At 45.3% G+C, this 17878-nt stretch overlaps 1 protein-coding gene across 3 annotated transcripts in view; it reads right to left on the reverse strand.

Moving 5' to 3' along the window:
* Positions 1-10118: 10118 nt before the first annotated feature.
* The window catches only part of PLCH2 (phospholipase C eta 2), a 331389-nt gene continuing 323629 nt past the window's right edge, over positions 10119-17878 (reverse strand). For 2 of the 3 annotated variants that reach the window (XM_060276182.1, XM_060276183.1), the window contains exon 23: positions 10120-15154. In XM_060276182.1, coding sequence (XP_060132165.1) covers positions 13521-15154 — 1634 coding nt within the window. In that variant the 3' untranslated portion in view covers positions 10120-13520. Of the gene's footprint in view, positions 15155-17878 lie in introns of all 3 variants that reach the window. The other variant, XM_060276184.1, reaches the window with a different exon arrangement.

The following is a 17878-nucleotide window of genomic DNA, read 5'->3' on the forward strand; positions in this document are numbered from 1 at the left end:
TGGGAGGGCATTCCACAGGGTGGGTGCCACTACCGAGAAGGCCCTCTGCCTGGTTCCCTGTAACTTGGCTTCTCGTAGTGAGGGAACCGCCAGAAGGCCCTCGGAGCTGGACCTCAGTGTCCGGGCAGAACGATGGAGGTGGAGACGCTCCTTCAGGTATACCGGACCGAGGCCGTTTAGGGCTTTAAAGGTCAACACCAACACTTTGAATTGTGCTCGGAAACGTACTGGGAGCCAATGTAGGTCTTTCAGGACCGGTGTTATGTGGTCTCGGCTGCCGCTCCCAGTCACCAGTCTAGCTGCCGCATTCTGGATTAGTTGTAGTTTCCGGGTCACCTTCAAAGGTAGCCCCACGTAGAGCGCATTGCAGTAGTCCAAGCGAGAGATAACTAGAGCATGCACCACTCTGGAGAGACAGTCAGTGGGCAGGTAGGGACTCAGCCTGCGTACCAGATGGAGCTGATAAACAGCTGCCCTGGACACAGAGTTGACCTGTGCCTCCATGGACAGCTGTGAGTCTAAGATGACTCCCAGGCTGCGCACCTGGTCTTTCAGGGGCACAGTTACCCCATTCAGGACCAGGGAGTCCTCCACACTCGCCCGCCTCCTGTCCCCCACAAACAGTACTTCTGTCTTGTCAGGATTCAATCTCAATCTGTTAGCCGCCATCCATCCTCCAACCGCCTCCAAGCACCATGTTTCCCTTACCATTGTATCGTAATTTCTCCCACCCCAACCGCCGAAGCAATAACTCCCAATTCTGTGAAAGGTTGCTTTCTAGAGTGCAAATGTCATGATCCCCGTTTTCTACAAGTGCATTCAATGGTTGAACTAGAAAACTAGACCCAAAGTAATTATCTATGTAGTTAACCACACTGGTCACGATTGCTCTAGGCCTCCTAGCCTGCAGAACAACTTGGTCCTGCTTTTAAACCAAACTAAACTTTGCACCAAAAATGGAGGGAAATAAAGAGAAGGTGTTTTAAACAATGAAGGCAATACTTTTGTACTGGAAATGTTCGTGAGGATAGGACTTCCATCTTTAGATTGGCTGTCTTAAGGACATTTCATTTATACAGCAAGACCAGCTGTTCAATGCTTTGGCTTTTGGGCTTATTGTAATACAAAGAATTCCACCCCACCCTGCATAAGGATATCCTCAATTTTGACTTGTACCCAAACTATTTCTAAACAGTTCAACATTTTTTTTCTTTCAAAACATAACATATTTCAGAAGAATCCTCCAACTATTGCTGCAATTCTATCAGCTATGTCATGGTTTGCAACTAGTTTGTTATGATGATCTTCTAATACATGACTCTCAAAGGTCAGTGGCTGAACTGCATAGGCTGGTTCAATACCTGGCAGTTACATATTTTTCAGGAATATGTGTGTGCAAAAACTGACATAACAATGCACAGCATCAGATGCTCACAGATGGGTGGTGAGTATGCATGTCTGCAGTGATTTTTCATGAAATGAAATGCTGAAAGGGGAAACCAGGCACATTTCTCAGCAAAAAAAAGGGGGGGCTGTAACATTTTGCCTCATATCTCAGATTCTGCAAATGGACTATGCAACATCCTCTCAATATAGTTCCTCATGTTTATGCAAATGGATTATCAAAATGAATGGCCAAAGCTTTTTCTGATGAAGAGTGGTAATATCTATGTTTACGCATGGTAGCTAATGACCTTAAAATTCTTACTTTTAATGTCAGGGGGCTGGGAGACACAGTTAAGAGCCGGGGAGGTCTCTGATTTCTTATGAGCTCGGAGACAGTCAGACATCTTTTTACATTATGGCTGGCCATAAAGACAAACCTTTTAAGCACCCCTAGTTTGGTAATGAACAGTGCTGGATTTACGTATAAGCTAAACAAGCTATAGCTTTGGGGCCCCCAAAACATTTAAAAGGGGGGGGGGACCTGGATGTACATTTCCAAATTATAAGATGAAAAAACAAATAAAATAAAACCTACATACAGCAACAGTTTTTTGAGTTGTGTTGGCTCCTATGATGCAAGTACAGTGGTGCCTCGCTAGACGAATTTATTCGTTCCACGGGTCTTTTCTTATAACAAAAAATTCATCTAGCGAATCCCATAGGAATGCATTGAATTATTTTTGATTTTTTTTGCCCATAGGAACACATTAATTGAATTTCAATGCATTCCTATGGGAAACCGCGATTCGCTAGACAGATTTTTCATAAAACGAATTCGTCTAGCAAGGCAACCTCCGCTTGAAAAATCCTTTCATTAAGCGGAAATTTCGTTAAGCAGGGCATTCGTTAAGAGAGGCACCACTGTAATGGGCCCCGTCTGCTAGCCTGCTCCCTATATCACTAGTTTGCTCATTTCTATATATATAGGGTGCCTAAATTAGGTCCATAAATTACCATATAGCATATATTCAACACAAAAAACAGCGACAATTTGTTGTTGACAAAGGACAGCTGGACATATAAAGGGCCCCATTACCTTCAGTAGCTTAGGGCCTCATCAAACCTAAATCCGGCCCTGGTAATGAATATATTGCTGTGGGTTCAAGCCACACAGGAGGAGTAACCATAAATCTAAACCGTATCATTGAACCTCCAAATTCATCAAGTGTAAATGAGACTCAGAACCTGTGGATTACGATTTGCCCAAACAGTGGGTCAGGACCTTGCCATGGTTGAGAGACAATCAATGACTGAAGCTGTCTATACTCCAATGATCTTCTGAAGAAGAATTTCCTGAACCCTTAAAGCACACCCTCCAGCCTGTTTTGGATCTTTGATGACTGGCTGAGAGCAAAGCAAGCAGAAAGTTCTGAAATTAAGAATGGATCTCTCCAAACCAGCTGTTCAGTTTCCAGATGCTAGTTCTGGGTTTTTTTAAAATAATATGTCTTAACTTTCCCTCTTTGCCTGCTCCATCTTTTGCTTGCTGCGATTGTTTCTGAACTACTGCCACCTATGTGAACCCTTTTGCCAGGCTGAGCAGCTCCTGAATTTTAATGCAACATCATTTTAAGTGCCCTACAAACATTACTTCCAGGTTACCATTGCTACATAATAAAAGATATCAAGGTCAATGATTTTACTGAATAGCTCATATATCAACAAACTGAAAAAGGCAGCCAAGAAATGTCACATTATACACCAAAGTGAAACTTTTTAAACGTTTGAAAATATCCAGAGGCAGAATGCCATGTTTGAGATGTAATTAATGTGAATCTGCATGATCCCCTCTACCTTCCATGCACATCTGGAGGGGGGGCGGTGGTGGTGGTATTATATTTACTCAAACCACAGATTCCTGTCCCATCTGAACCTGGATCACAGCATCTTCAAAACATGGTTAGACTAAGGACATAATACTATTCCATAGCAACTTCAATCAGAGGCTCTCTTAGGACAAAATTGGCTCAAATCCTTGCCCAAGAATATGTCAGGAGGCATAAAATATTAAATTGGGATGGGGACCATATGCTCAGTGTGGAAAATATGGGAAAAGGTTAATGGAGATTAGGCAACACTAAAGCCATTTAAAAAGAAACTGGAGATAATTATCATCTCATCTTGTTTGTTTACATCGGTGGAAATCTTTTGATATCAGCAATGGGCATTTCACCCAACTCAAATCTCCTTTCTAATTTTCTGTTACTACTAGCCGGAATATGAGAGTATGAGAAAAATCCCTGATGGTCTAATAAGGAACACTCAGTGATAAATAGCTGCTCCATTAGTTATTGCACACCACAAGTTGTATACTGGGATGGCCTACATTTTTTAGCACAAATTAAGTATTAGAGGATTTTAATGGCCTAAGTTTAGGTAGCAGCAGGCTTTCTTCATTGTCACTATTGTTGAATTATAGGGAGGGATCCTGAAACACACACACGCCTACTGTGACTCACCAATCACCCACTTGAATTTCTGCCCACCTCTGCTAATCTGTGACCATCTTCTAGAAGTTGCTAGGGTTCACTTCCAATGTGTCCCAGCTAAGGATGGGCAAGTATCTCAACTTCACTTCCTCTTACTTCTCTTTTTGTCCAAACATGGATTCAGCTCTCCAAATTTCTGAAGCTACATGTGAACTTTTTTTTAAAAAAAAAAGTCCTCACAAAAATTCATAACATCTTAGTGTGAATTTCTCCGAATAAACATATTTGGGGAGGTATGACGACATTTTGTTGTTGTTGTTTAGTCGTTTAGTCGTGTCCGACTCTTCGTGACCCCATGGACCATAGCACGCCAGGCACTCCTGTCTTGCACTGCCTCCCGCAGTTTGGTCAAACTCATGTTCGTAGCTTCGAGAACACTGTCCAACCATCTTGTCCTCTGACGTCCCCTTCTCCTAGTGCCCTCAATCTTTCCCAACATCAGGGTCTTTTCCAAGGATTCTTCTCTTCTCATGAGGTGGCCAAAGTATTGGAGCCTCAGCTTCACGATCTGTCCTTCCAGGGAGCACTCAGGGCTGATTTCCTTAAGAATGGAGAGGTTTGATCTTCTTGCAGTCCATGGGACTCTCAGGAGTCTCCTCCAGCACCATAATTCAAAAGCATCAATTCTTCGGCGATCAGCCTTCTTTATGGTCCAGCTCTCACTTCCATACATCACTACTGGGAAAACCATAGCTTTAACTATACGGACCTTTGTCGGCAAGGTGATGTCTCTGCTTTTTAAGATGCTGTCTAGGTTTGTCATTGCTTTTCTCCCAAGAAGCAGGCGTCTTTTAATTTCGTGACTGCTGTCACCATCTGCAGTGATCAAGGAGCCCAAGAAGGTAAAATCTCTCACTGCCTCCATTTCTTCCCCTTCTATTTGCCAGGAGGTGATGGGACCAGTGGCCATGATCTTGGTTTTTTTGATGTTGAGCTTCAGACCATATTTTGCGCGACATTTAGACACATGCAATTTCTCCTAATATAATGCATTGCTATGTGTTATTTTAGTCCTACTCATTGAAATTAATGAGTGTGACTGACTTGGTCCTGGAATTGCAATTGGGTCTACCCCGAATAGCACTGAGTTGAGTACAATTCAGTGTTTGGTAAGAACTGCATAGAAAAATTTGGAAAAATTTCAAATGTCAAAGAATAGGTGTGGGTTGCAGCTTGCATCTTGATTTGAGAAAATGTGAACAAGTTTGCTTTCCTACGTTGCAGGGGGTTGATTTCCTACGTTGCTTAGGGTACCTCCAATTCTACAATGCTATGGAAATGCAAACAAAATTGAATTTCTCCCTCATCCCTAGTCCCACCAAACATGGATGATGGGAGCTGGTCCAACAACACATCCAGCTGCTAAAAACAGTTTTGAGGAATCCCCAGGAGATTGACAGAAGAATAGGAGATATTTAAGGGTATCTATGTACACTGGCAGAAGATCACTAACGCTCCTGTGCTAATAACATCTGTGTCTTATTACAACAACCTCCCGCACCAGCCATCACCATCCAAAGCTAATTTAGCATTCAGGCTAATGCTAAATTGCAGTAGACTCTGAGCTGGTGCCTCACGAATATTAATTAGAGCTGCTTTATTCCACTGACAATACAGGACAAGTTCCGGCACATCATACATTCAGTTTTGCCCATAGCAAGAGTATTCCAAGACTCAAGGGACATTTAGGGTCAGAGCAAAAGTTACCGCAAATCCCAGAGTCCAGAAAATGAAACCCTTTCTTCTTCTTCTTCTTCTTCTTCTTCTTCTTCTTCTTCTTCTTCTTCTTCTTCTTCTTCTTCTTCTTCTTCTTCTTCTTCTTCTTCTTCTTCTTCTACTGGGAAATATTTCTGGAAAACAACTGAACTGAAGAAATATTCTAATTCCAAGGCAATATTCGAGCTGATGCCCACTAGTGAGGGAGAAGATCTGCATCTCCACCAGCTCTCCAGAACTCAGATGGCAAAGAGTTGGAGGTCTTAAGAATGCAGCAGCTAGACTAAGGTTACCAGATTTCCGGTCCTGAAAGACCTACATTGGCTCCCAGCACGCTTCCAGGCACAATTCAAAGTGTTGGTGCGGACCTTTAAAGCCCTAAATGGCCTCGGCCCAGTATACCTGAAGGAGCGTCTCCACCCCCATCGTTCAGCCTGGACACTGAGGTCCAGCGCCAAGGGCCTTCTGGCTGTTCCCTCCCTACGAGAAGTGAAGTTTCAGGGAACCAGGCAGAGGGCCTTCTCGGTAGTGGCACCTGCCCTGTGGAACACCCTACCACCAGATGTCAAGGAAATACAACTACCTGACTTTTAGAAGACACCTGAAGGCAGCCCTGTTTAGGGATGTTTTTAATGTTTGATTGTATTTTTAATATTCCTTTGTGAGCTGCCCAGAGTGGCCGGGGAAGCCCAGCCAGATGGACAGTGCATTATTATTATTATTATTATTATTATTATTATTATTATTAAGTTTGATATTTTGCAAACCTCTCCCCAAAGATGGAGCCACCCAGAGAAAAGGCGGCCCACACAACCAGCTTGTTTAAAGCGATGCCTTGAGTTTCATAGAATCATAGAGTTGGAACAGACCCCGAGAGTCATCTGCTCCAAAGCTAAAGCATCCATGACAGCTGGCCATCCTACCCCTGCTTGAAAACCTAGAATCATAGGATCCCAAGGCTCATGTAGCCCCACCACCCGGGCGATGCAGGAATCTCAGCTAGTAAAGGAGAGTTCACCACCTCTCTTGAGAGGCCATTCTACTGTCAAACAGCACTTACTGTCAAAAAGTTCTTCCTGATGTTTGGTTGGAATCTCACAAATCAGTTGTGGTATTTCTGCTCCTCTTCCCATGACTGTTGACTTTCAGCAAGCCGTGGGTGGTGCCTATTGGTGATTGGTAGGGTGAAAGGCACGGAGACCAACAGTAGGTGGCGCCAGAGCCGATGAAAGGCAGGTGGTAATTGTCCCTATCCCCTTCCCAGCTGTGTTCTGCTAAGGCAACATGAAAGCTGCCAGAGTAAGTGCCACCCTCTGGGCTGGTTGTAAGGCGGCAGGCAGGGGCTGTTTGAGGCCAGACTGGGGGTTGGTGGGGCAGTGTCCCATTTGCCCAAATGGACCGGTTTCTATTGGTTTCAGCAAAAGGCTACCCAGTGGGCCCCGATCATCACCTTTGTTTCCCTACAATACAGTGCCCTGCAACTCCCATCATTCTGCAGTGTTTAGCAGCCATTTTTGCTTACTCACAATGACATGAAAATGTTATCTTAGGAGAAATTTGCATTAAAATGCCGACAATTTTTGTTGAGGGGATGTGTGTGTGTGTGTGTGTGTGTGTGTGTGTGTGTGTATAATCTCAGACATTTCTGCAGAAAGCACTGAATTTTAGATCTGGAAAATGAACATTGGAGAGAAAGTGAATTAACAGATTCATCTATCCCTAATGATGGGACATGCCCACCACATGTGGAAGTAAGAACCATAACCCACACATCCCATGTGGGAACATCTTGCCTGCAGTATACACCATAATTCCAGAGTTGTGATGTGCCAACTGTTCAGAGCATTTTCTCTCACGTTAGCCATGATTTTTAAAGACCATATTCCATCCCAATTCCCTTCTGGAATTTCACACCCCAGTGAAATTCACCACACTTCTGTGTGTGCCCTTCATCATCTTTTTAATCCGTATCTTATACAGAGACTAACCCAGGCATGGCCAAACTCATCCCTAGCTAACAGGACCAGTGGTCAGGGATGATGGGAATTGTAGTCCCAAAACAGCTGGAGGGCCAAGTTTGGCCATGCCTGGACTAATCCATAGGATTTTTTAATGTCTGGGGGGAGGACAGCAGGAAAATTTAAACACTGAAAGGGGGACCACGCTAGAATCCCACAAACAGGAAATCCTTACTAAATGATCAAAAGGTGTTAAGACCCCTTAGCAGTGGACAGTGAGCCAAGATTTAATTTGAACCCTCCTAGATTAAACATGAGGGACCCAGGTGGCGCTGTGGGTTAAACCACTGAGCCTAGGGCTTGCTGATCAGAAGGTCGGCGGTTCAAATCCCTGTGACGGGGTGAGCTCCCGTTGCTCGGTCCCAGCTCCTGCCAACCTAGCAGTTCGAAAGCACGTCAAAATGCAAGCAGATAAATAGGAACCGCTACAGCAGGAAGGTAAACGGCGTTTCCATGTGCTGCTCTGGTTTGCCAGAAGCGGCTTAGTCATGCTGGCCACATGACCTGGAAGCTATACGCCAGCTCCCTCGGCCAATAATGCGAGATGAGCGTGCAACCCCAGAGTTGGTCACGACTGGACCTAATGGTCAGGGGTCCCTTTACGTTTACCTTAGATTAAGCATGAGTCTGACCAAACTGCGGGAGGCAGTGGAAGACAGGAGTGCCTGGCATGCTTTGGTCCATGGGGTCACGAAGAGTCGGAAACAACTAAAAAACAACAAGATTAAGCAGCTCATCTTGGGGTTTCTCACCTGTCAAGGAACTCCCCCCCCCCCGGGAAATCCTGGAGTCTGTACATTTCTGCCTCCTTCTGATCTCCTTCCTTCAAGCCGAAGCCTGTCCTGGCAATCTGAAATCCCCGGTGCGTCATAATAATCAGAATTACAGGTGACAAAAGCTGGGGAGAGCGTTCTGTACCGATGCCTTTGGAAAACAAGTTGTTCAATGTCGTTAAGGTTTCTAGGCTTCAGAAGTAAAATGGGACTGCCTGCTGAACATCTTTTGCCCATTCCGTAGTTGCCACAAATAGCAATCAGTAAAAGTGGGGGCACGTCAAAAGTTCAGCAGCAAATTCGAGCCCTCCCACCACCACTGTGGGCTCCTTCCGCATTAGGAACAGACTGGTAAACCACCAATCCAAATGGTTAGTGATTCAATACAGTGGAACCTCGGTTTATGAACACCTCGGTTTATGAATTTTCGGTTTACGAACGCCGCGGACCCATCTGGAACGGATTAATTCACTTTCCATTACTTTTAATGGGAAAGTTCGCTTCAGTTTATGAACGCTTCAGTTTATGAACAGACTTCCGGAACCAATTACACCCATGTTTCAGTTTATGAACGCTTCAGTTTAAGTACTTCGCGGACCCGTCTGGAACGGATTAATCCACTTTCCATTACTTTCAATGGAAAAGTTCGCTTCAGTTTATGAACAGTTTCTCCGCAGACCGTCTGGAACAGATTAATCCACTTTCCATTACTTTCAATGGGAAAGTTCGCTTCAGTTTATGAACAGACTTCCGGAACCAATTGTGTTCATAAACCGAGGTACCACTGTACAGGGAACCATCGGTTGGACAGCAGTAATATGGACATCTTAGGTTGTCTCCAGCTAAATCCTGCTCAGAGCAGAACAGCTGAAACTCGTGTGCAACTTAACATTGACTTCAATGCGTTTATTCTGAGTAGGACTAAAAGTGAGGCTAACGGGCCCCATTCAGTAATGAGCTCAGCATCCTTATTCAACAAGTTGGTTTATAGGACCCTAGTAGTTTTGTCTTTCCCTGGTTTGGGGATAACCACTATCCTGGATCTGTGCCAAGGGACAGGCACTGCTCCCATAGGTGCCCCATTGTGAAATGTTTTCTGGACCCTAACCACCACCACAATAAAACACCCACACCTACTTTTTTTAAAAAAAATTTTTTTTACATGTGCTGCCTGGAGGGTATGTTAAGGGTCAACGAGACTGCTAGCCTAAAGGAGGTTAGCTACCTTTGCTCTGGGAGGTGGTGAGGATTGGGTCCCGTGGGAGAGGCACTGGGTAGTATCGATAGCCGTAAGCAGGAAGCGGACACTTTGAAAGCACATTCTGCCACAAGAGATCTCCAGAACCTGGATCTGCCATTGGCGATGAGGAGAGAATAGGGAATCCTACACCTTCCACCAAACCTTGCAAAGTTAGCTGCTCGCTGCCCATCCTAGGACCCAGGAGACCTGGGTTCAAATCCCCGTTCAGCCTCGAAACTTCTTTAGTGGCAGATGAACCCCTCGGAAACAAATAGGTTAAATAATCTTTATTTTGAGTTGTGTCAGTTGGTTTTACAAATAGATTTTAAATTATTTGCAATATATATATTTATATTTATATATATATATTTATGTATATATAGGAAATATTACAAACAAACCGACAACAACAACAACAAAAAAACAACAACCCTTGACAAAAAAAAACCTCCCCCCCCCCCGTCTTTAGCCCTGTATAATTAGGGCCGAAAATTAAAATATGTTCTCTTTTTTTAAATAAAAAAAGGTGTCTTGATAAATTCTTCCCTCATTTTCTTCCTCGATAAAATGTACATCCATTGTAATAAATGATTGTGTGTGTGTGTGTGTGTGTGTGTGTGTATGTGTGTTTAAAGCAAGAACTTTAAAAAGATGGGCTTTTTCTGTAATTCTGAACAGAGTTAATGTTCTCTAGTTTTGTTTAAACATTATCATTATTATTTTAAAAGTATTTTGCATGGCAGTGTAAAAACATACAGGCAAACAAACAAACAAAGGGGGTGGAAAGCAATAGGAAGCGGTCATTCCACAGGTGCTATGTACAGCTGACATTTGAAGCATCACAAAATTATTATTTTTAGCTGACATTTCTTGGGGAAATGATTATTCCCCCCCTCCCCCCCAAGTTATTATGGAGCTAAGCAAAGGCAATGAGAAGCATTTTCCTGCCTGTTCTACAATTGGCTGCCTGAACCCCTTTTCCTAAATGAGTAGTTAAACCGGGAAAGAAAGAGAATTACTTGGACTTCCCTGAAGATTCACGCTCCCGCTTGTCCTGTTCTGAAAAAGCACGAGTTTGAACGGCTCTTTACTCGGGGACAAGTCCACCACATGTGGTAAAAGGTCCCTTCTAATTTTTTACATTTCCAACATTTGTTATCCTTTTTATGATATATCTTCGCCAGTTTCACTGGCGCAAGATACCATCTATACATCATCTTATACATGTTTTCTTTTAACACATTACAAGCAGTAAATTTCATATTACTTTTCAATAACCTTTCCCAATCTTCCATCATAATATTATGTCCTCTATCCTTTGCCCATTCAATCATTACTGATTTTGTTTGTTCATCTTTTGTATGCCATTCCAACAGTAACTTATACATTCTTGAAAGATTTTAAACTTTTGGTTTTTAGAAAGTTTTAAGTTGAGAATAATAAGACAAATTCCAGTAGCAATTCATGAATGGTACACTTTGATCTTGAAACTTGAAACTAGAGCTTGTGAAGAATAAACCGAAACAGGGCCTTGCCCTGGATTCCTAAAAACTGTATTGCTACTGGAATTTGTCTTATTATTCTCAACTTAAAACTTTCTTAAAAAAATAATCTACTACCTGGCCAGAGCTCTTGGAATCTTTTCATCTGATTTTCTCAACTCTCAAGGACTCCAATTTATTTAGTATCTCGCCACTGAGAACAGCATAGGAAGTCGCTTTATACTGAGCCAGGCCACTGGCGCATTTCGCACAGTGGTCCATGCTGACCGGCCAGGGTCTCAGGCTTCATTGGAGATGCTTGGGATGGAACCTGGGGCTTCTGCATGCCAGGCAGATGCTCTACCACTGAGCTACGGCCCTTCCCTGAAGACGCAGGATCATAATAAGCTGCTTTCTACTGAGTCAAACCACCGGTCCACCCATTGACTACTGCTGATTGGCAGCGGCCCTCCAGCGTTTCAGAGGGTCTCTGCTCTTGTCCCAGCCCTAACCAGAGATGCTGGGGATTGAGCTCGGGGCCTTCCTGCATTCAAAGCAGATGCTCCGCCACTGATATACAGCTCCTATAGCGTCAAAGGTCCCACGACAGGGATGCTGGAGCCGGCAGGTCTTCGCAACTTCCAACACAGAACGAGACCTTACCTGCACCTACCAGACTACTGTGCAGATAGGAGTTCACTTACTGGCTTTTGAACTTCACAGATGCTTCGAGAGGCTCAAAAAAACGTATCTCTAAAAAAATAAATAATGCATGCTGTTTAGCAAACAAACTGAATGCAAACTTTCCATGCTGATTTTAAAAAATAGGTGTATATCTCAGAGGTTAACGTGAGACAGGCTTATGAGTAGACACATGCAAAAGCGAGAGAGGCTGGAAGTTAGGTGGAGTCGCCCATCTCTGCTCCAGAGGAGGCTGACGTGTTTGGGCAATTGGGCACTGAATCACTAACCTCTGTCTGCACTCCGGCAGAACCTGCCTTCCTACTTACAGACAGCCCTGGGGATTTGCACTATCTGCCAGGCCAATGGGAGGTAGGGTCAGAGCCAATGACAATCTAAGCCAACTAATACTATTTTTGCTCCCCTCCTCCTTCTTCCTGCTGAGATCTACCAGGGGCATCACTGAAGAAGAGGAAGCTGACAGCTACCCTCTGGACCGGGTGGAAGGAAGAAGGCAATGCAGGCGAGAGCTGGCTGAAAGGCAGACTGAGGCTGATTTTCCCCGATGGGCCAGCCTCCACTGGAGAGGAAGCACAGTACGGCGACTCATCTCGGCAGAAGATTCCCACAGGCAAGCAGTGCAGGGGACAGGAAGTGAGGAAGGCCAAAATGGCTGGGGAATATGTCCCAAAGGCTGGAGACAGGCCATTGCATTCACATACGCCCCGCCCCAAACAGTGTTAAAGGTAACATGCTAAAGACATGGCTGCCCACGGTGAGTACATTTCCCCCAGGGGAAAAAAACAACAACAATGATCAAGCAGGTCTTTCACACCACTCTCAGCTAGACAGAAAAACAAGTGCAGAACAAACTTTTGCATATTCCAAATGCTGCTTTAGCTTCCGCGACTGAAGTCAGTGGAGAACCTCAGGCATTTCTATCTGGACCTCAGGATTTACTCAGACCACATCCCTCGCTTTGCTCTGCTTTGCAACCCAAATATTTTTGCCTGGATGGAATGTGCCCTTTAACTTATGCTTCTTGCTTGGATGGAGAGACTGAGGTTATTGAGTGTGTGTGTGTGTGTGTGTGTGTGTGTAAACTAGCTCCACCCACTTTTGCCTTTTGCTCCACCCACCACTGGAACGTGGCCCAGAAGGGAATGTGGCCCTTGGGTTGAATAGAGTTCCACCCTGTTGTAGCAGCTTCAGTGGGAAGATTAAGGCAGCAACTGGCATCAGCTTGAAGTCGAACGCATATTGAAGACTTGCCTTAGCAAGGAAAGAAAAGGAGGGATCTCAGAGAGGAAGAGAGAATGGTCATGCAGTTCCACAGACATGTTTCCCAGGGAAGATGGGGGGGAGGGGTCTTTGCAGGATCTATTCCCTTCCCCCAGGAACATTCTGGTTGCCCATTCCCCATATTGCATGCTACAAATTTGCATTATTAGTATTAGTATAATTTTCCACACACATAAATTGTCCTTTGGAGGCTGGGAGCGGGAGGGGGAGAAGTGCTATCCTCGGACGAGGGCTCTTTGCATCCTGTGCGTTTTATTAAAAATATGTGTGTGTGTGTGTGTGTGTGTGTGTGTGTGTGTGTGTGTGTGTGGTTTGTTTGTTGGTTTTGCTCTTATAGGAATGTAAACATCAAGCTTGTTCAGCCCTTCCCAGCGTTAGAGTTTGAAAACAAAGACGACTTCGGTGTCACGGTTCAAGTCAGCTTGGTTCTTGAGTGGGGATGTAAACAGGCCGGCGGAGGCCGTGTCCATACAGGCCCCTTTGGTGAAGCAGCAGGCCCCTTCGGGGTTCCCTCGCTCCTCAATGGGGCTCCCCTTGTTCAGCGCCAGGCTCTTCAGCCTCTGCCTCTCCTGTGCCTGCTTGGCCCGGTTGGCGATGTACCTCACTCTGCTCTGGCTCCTGGATGAAGACCTTCGGAGGAGGCCCACCCCTTCCTCTTCCTCCTCGGACTCAATTGGCTCGAGGCTGGTAGGGGAAGAGATGTCATTCTCCTGCTGGAAGGTGGTTAGCTTCTTCAGGCGCTCTGTGAGAGGGTCCAGGGGTTTTGCCGAGGACCTGGCTGCCGCACAGTGCCGCTGCTCCCTCATCGACCGGGTGATGAAGCTCCGGCTGATGCTGCGGTACTTGCCCTCGAAGACGGACGTGATGTCATCCGAGGTCAGGTCACCAAGGCTTTTCGATTTGGCCTGGTCGCTCTCCTGGCCTTTTGGCTTCAGGCAGGACTGCTTGAGGCTCTCCATATACAACCGGCTCCAGGTGTGCCTTCTGGGTAGGGATGGCAACCCTAGCTCGAGACCCTTGGCTAGCGGTCTAGGGCGCAGCTCATCCTCTGTGGGTTGGCCTGACCTCAAGTTGGGATTGGATTTGCTCTTGGTCACCATGGGCATTTCACTCCTGGAAGCGGCACTCGCGGACCACGGGCGTGCGCCTCTCCTCTCGGGGATGACTCTGAAGTTCTCATGCTGGATTCCAAGGTCTGGGAGGCTTTTGCGGGTGAGGTTGGGCAAGGAGAGGTCTATGACCGTATCGTTGGAGGACATGCTGGAAGAGGAAGACATGCTGTCCCTGTGACTGCTGGAGTCCAGCTTGCTCCAGATACGGTCATTCACTGTGGCATCAGAGTACACTGCAGCTGCTGGTGAGAAGCCACCAGGGGACCTCATTGGAACCGAGCAGTCACAAAGGTTCTGCCCTTCGCTTTTCGACCTCCTCACTATCACATGTGGCGTGGAGGGGACTGCGGCACCTTGAGTTACTTGGGGAAAATCTCGAGGTGAAGCTAGCGTGCTGCTCTCCACGTTGCATTGTTGCGGTTGCCTAGCTGCATTGCTGGCCTTCTCGTCCACTCTCTCAACATTCATCAGTTCTTCAGCCATGCCATCTCTCTTCTTCTGGCAACCATGGGTAGAATGAGGCCCAAGGTTGGCCAACGCTACATCGTCCTGAGTTTGTGAACCAGCCTGACCTCCATCACTTCCTTGTTTCTCGTTTCTCCTAACGTTTTTTGGTCCCAGAATACTTGTGATGGTTGGGCTGGGAGCAAGGGACCTTCTGTCCTCCGAAACCACCACCGTGCGCTGCGGAAGAGGAACTCTCTGAAGCGGATCTGATGGGTCACGGGAATTCTCAGGCACAGACCCTTCATTGGGATCGCTAGCAGGAGCAGTAGTGGGCAGAGAAAGGCAAAAAGGAGCAGGCTGGTCCTCATTGGCAACAAAGGGCTCTTCACTGATGGTCTCCAGGCTACATAATGAAGTGACTGACCTCTGCATTGAGAATTGGCGGACATCTGTAGGAAGAAGGGAAGCAGTGAATGAGATTGATCAGTTACCGCATGAATTCTTTTACAGCTACAACTCTAATACACCAGACACAATACATATAAGGTTGTATCCAACTAAATTATACTTCAAGTAGACCCATGGAAATTAAGGAACCTAAGTTAGTCGTGTCCATTAACTTCAATAGGTTGGGCTAGCATTGGATTCAACCCATAATCCACAGAGAACAGATTCAAAACAGCTTGTTCATTGGAAGAATATCAGTTCGTTCTGGGTGATACTTGCCTCTCCCTCATCCCAAACTGTCTCAGTGAATGGAGGATAGTAAGAGCTGTGACTCCTCTCTACTCTGCCTGGTGCACATACCTATTAGGGGATAATTTCTGTTCATTTTGCATTTAAATAATTCAAATTTACATAATTCACACTTTCTGACAAAATACAGAATTCTGACAAAATGAACCCAGCCCTCCACTCCAAATTTTTCAGTGCAGTTTTCCAGGCAAGTAATGTGCACAAAAATGAAAATAGGTGAAGTGTGCAGCCTGATGCATACATTGATGAAGATAACACATAAAAATGTGTTAAGGGAAATTGCTTTGCGAAAATGAGTACATTAGAAAAAAAAGGAAGATGTCTCCCTCCACTCCTGGCTCCTCCTGCAGCGTAGTGCCCTACCAGAGGAGGTAGGCAGTGCATCTCTGTTTGCACATTGCATACAGAGACATAACACTCCTACCATCTCTCGCTTGACCTGGCTTCTCTGGTCAGCGTGCATCCTATAGGAAAACAAAAGAGGGTAGGATTTCCCCTATCCCATTCCTTTATTGTCCCGTGTGGGTTTGGTCTGCTCTGACTTCCAATGCTCCTGAATTTTAAACTAGGATGACTTCTAAAATTAGTGCAGGAACTTGAGCACGCACAGCTTGCCATAGCTTGCAGCTCCTTTAGTTCTCGATGCACTTGTACGTACCGATTTAAAAACAACAACACGACAGGAAGGCAATTTTTGATGCTGTCATATGCATGATTGTATCAAGGTTCTTTCTGTGCTATGTTTTACCGACACGTGCATGCACTCTGACACATTGGCAAAACTCCCCCCCCACACACACAAAAAGAATTACTGATGCAATTGTGATTACATCAAATTGTCTTCTTGCAGTGTTTTACCAATGCACATACTGGGCATACTGGGCAGGGGGGGGCAGGGGGAGAGGGTAAGGGAAACCATGAATGAACTGAAGGTTGTGGCAAACTTTTCATCTGCAGTGCTCTGTACTATAAATCTGAAATTTTTAAATAATAATAATAATAATAACAATAACGTGGAACTGAGGGTTCCTAATGAACTCTGGAAGCTTGTAGGCTTGCCAGAGGCATCTGCTTGGCCACTCTGAGAACAGGATGCTGAACGAGATGGGCCATTGGCCTGATGCAGCCGGGGTCTTCTGGTGTTCTTAAGCAAATGAATGGGAGTCAGAAATCCTAAAATCCAGGCTTATAACATTAGGATGAAGAGAATGCTGGAGGGATCACTTCCCAAGTGCAAGGCTCGTGTGACCAAGTTTCCTTTCATATGCGTAATTCCTTACAGGTTAAGGAGGCGATTCAATAACTGGTTGCCCAAACTCCACATTGGCTATCAAAGGTTGCTTCCCCCACCCTCCAAGACATCTCACATCAGCTGAAGACACGCACACACTCGCACATGCTTTGGGGAAACAGTGCTAAGGGATGGTATCCCACCAACACACCTCGGCAGTGCAAGGAATTAAGTTTGCCCAGTGGAACTTTCTCTCTTCTCCTGCCCTGCACACCCACTAAATGTGGAGTAGTGTTTTTTTTGGGGGGGGGTGGGAGAGGGTATGGGGTGCATGTGAGCAGAGGTGAAAGGGGAAGTTCCTTTGTGCAAGCGTACCATTCCTTCTGTTGACAGGATATGTCAGTTGGGTACCGCCCAGTACCAATAATATATTTCTTATGTAATCAGCATAACATAGGATTTAAAAAATGGGGTGGTGGTGAGTAAGGGCGAGGGACTGAATCAAAACCATGCATGGCATTTTTTTCAAGAAATCATGCAGAAGTTGGAAAAGGGAAGCACAGAAAGATAAAGGAAGGAGGGGGGGAATCAAGCAATACTGCACTTAAACTAGTGATGCTCAACAGTTACCTGTAATTTGCTCATCCTTTCAGTTCTTAACTACAGAGACAAGAGATTGCATGTGGAATAATAGGACAGAACACAGGAGAAAAAAAAACCACAGTTAGTTCAGGAAAGGGTGAGCGGAGAAGGAATAAATTAGTAGGGAGAAGTAAGGGGGAATAAAATCCATTTGGATAAACTTCTGGTAGGATCCTGAGAATTCTTTTTTTACCAACCAGAGGTGTCCAGGCCAAATTGTTAATCAAGGGCGGTAAAACATTTGCCCACCTTTCTAAAAACAAGAATAAGAAGGGTGGATGGGTTTACCATAACAGAAATAACTCAAATGCCTGACCACTTGGGGCTACAAAAGGTGGCCCGTTTTTTGCAGCAAAATCCACACCTGGCTCCCCAAATCCACTGCTGTGTCAGGCCAACAGACTAGGCCATAGGAATCCACAAGCTGATGACCCCTGATTTACGGTGCAAAGTTGTGCCTTCTCTACTCAGAAGCAGGACCCATTGAGTTCAATGGAACTTAGTCCCAGCTAAACTACAGCCAAAGGCTACAATCCTATACACA

This window comes from Zootoca vivipara, chromosome 6 (genome assembly GCF_963506605.1).
Source record: "Zootoca vivipara chromosome 6, rZooViv1.1, whole genome shotgun sequence".
NCBI classification, from domain to species: Eukaryota; Metazoa; Chordata; class Lepidosauria; order Squamata; family Lacertidae; genus Zootoca; species Zootoca vivipara.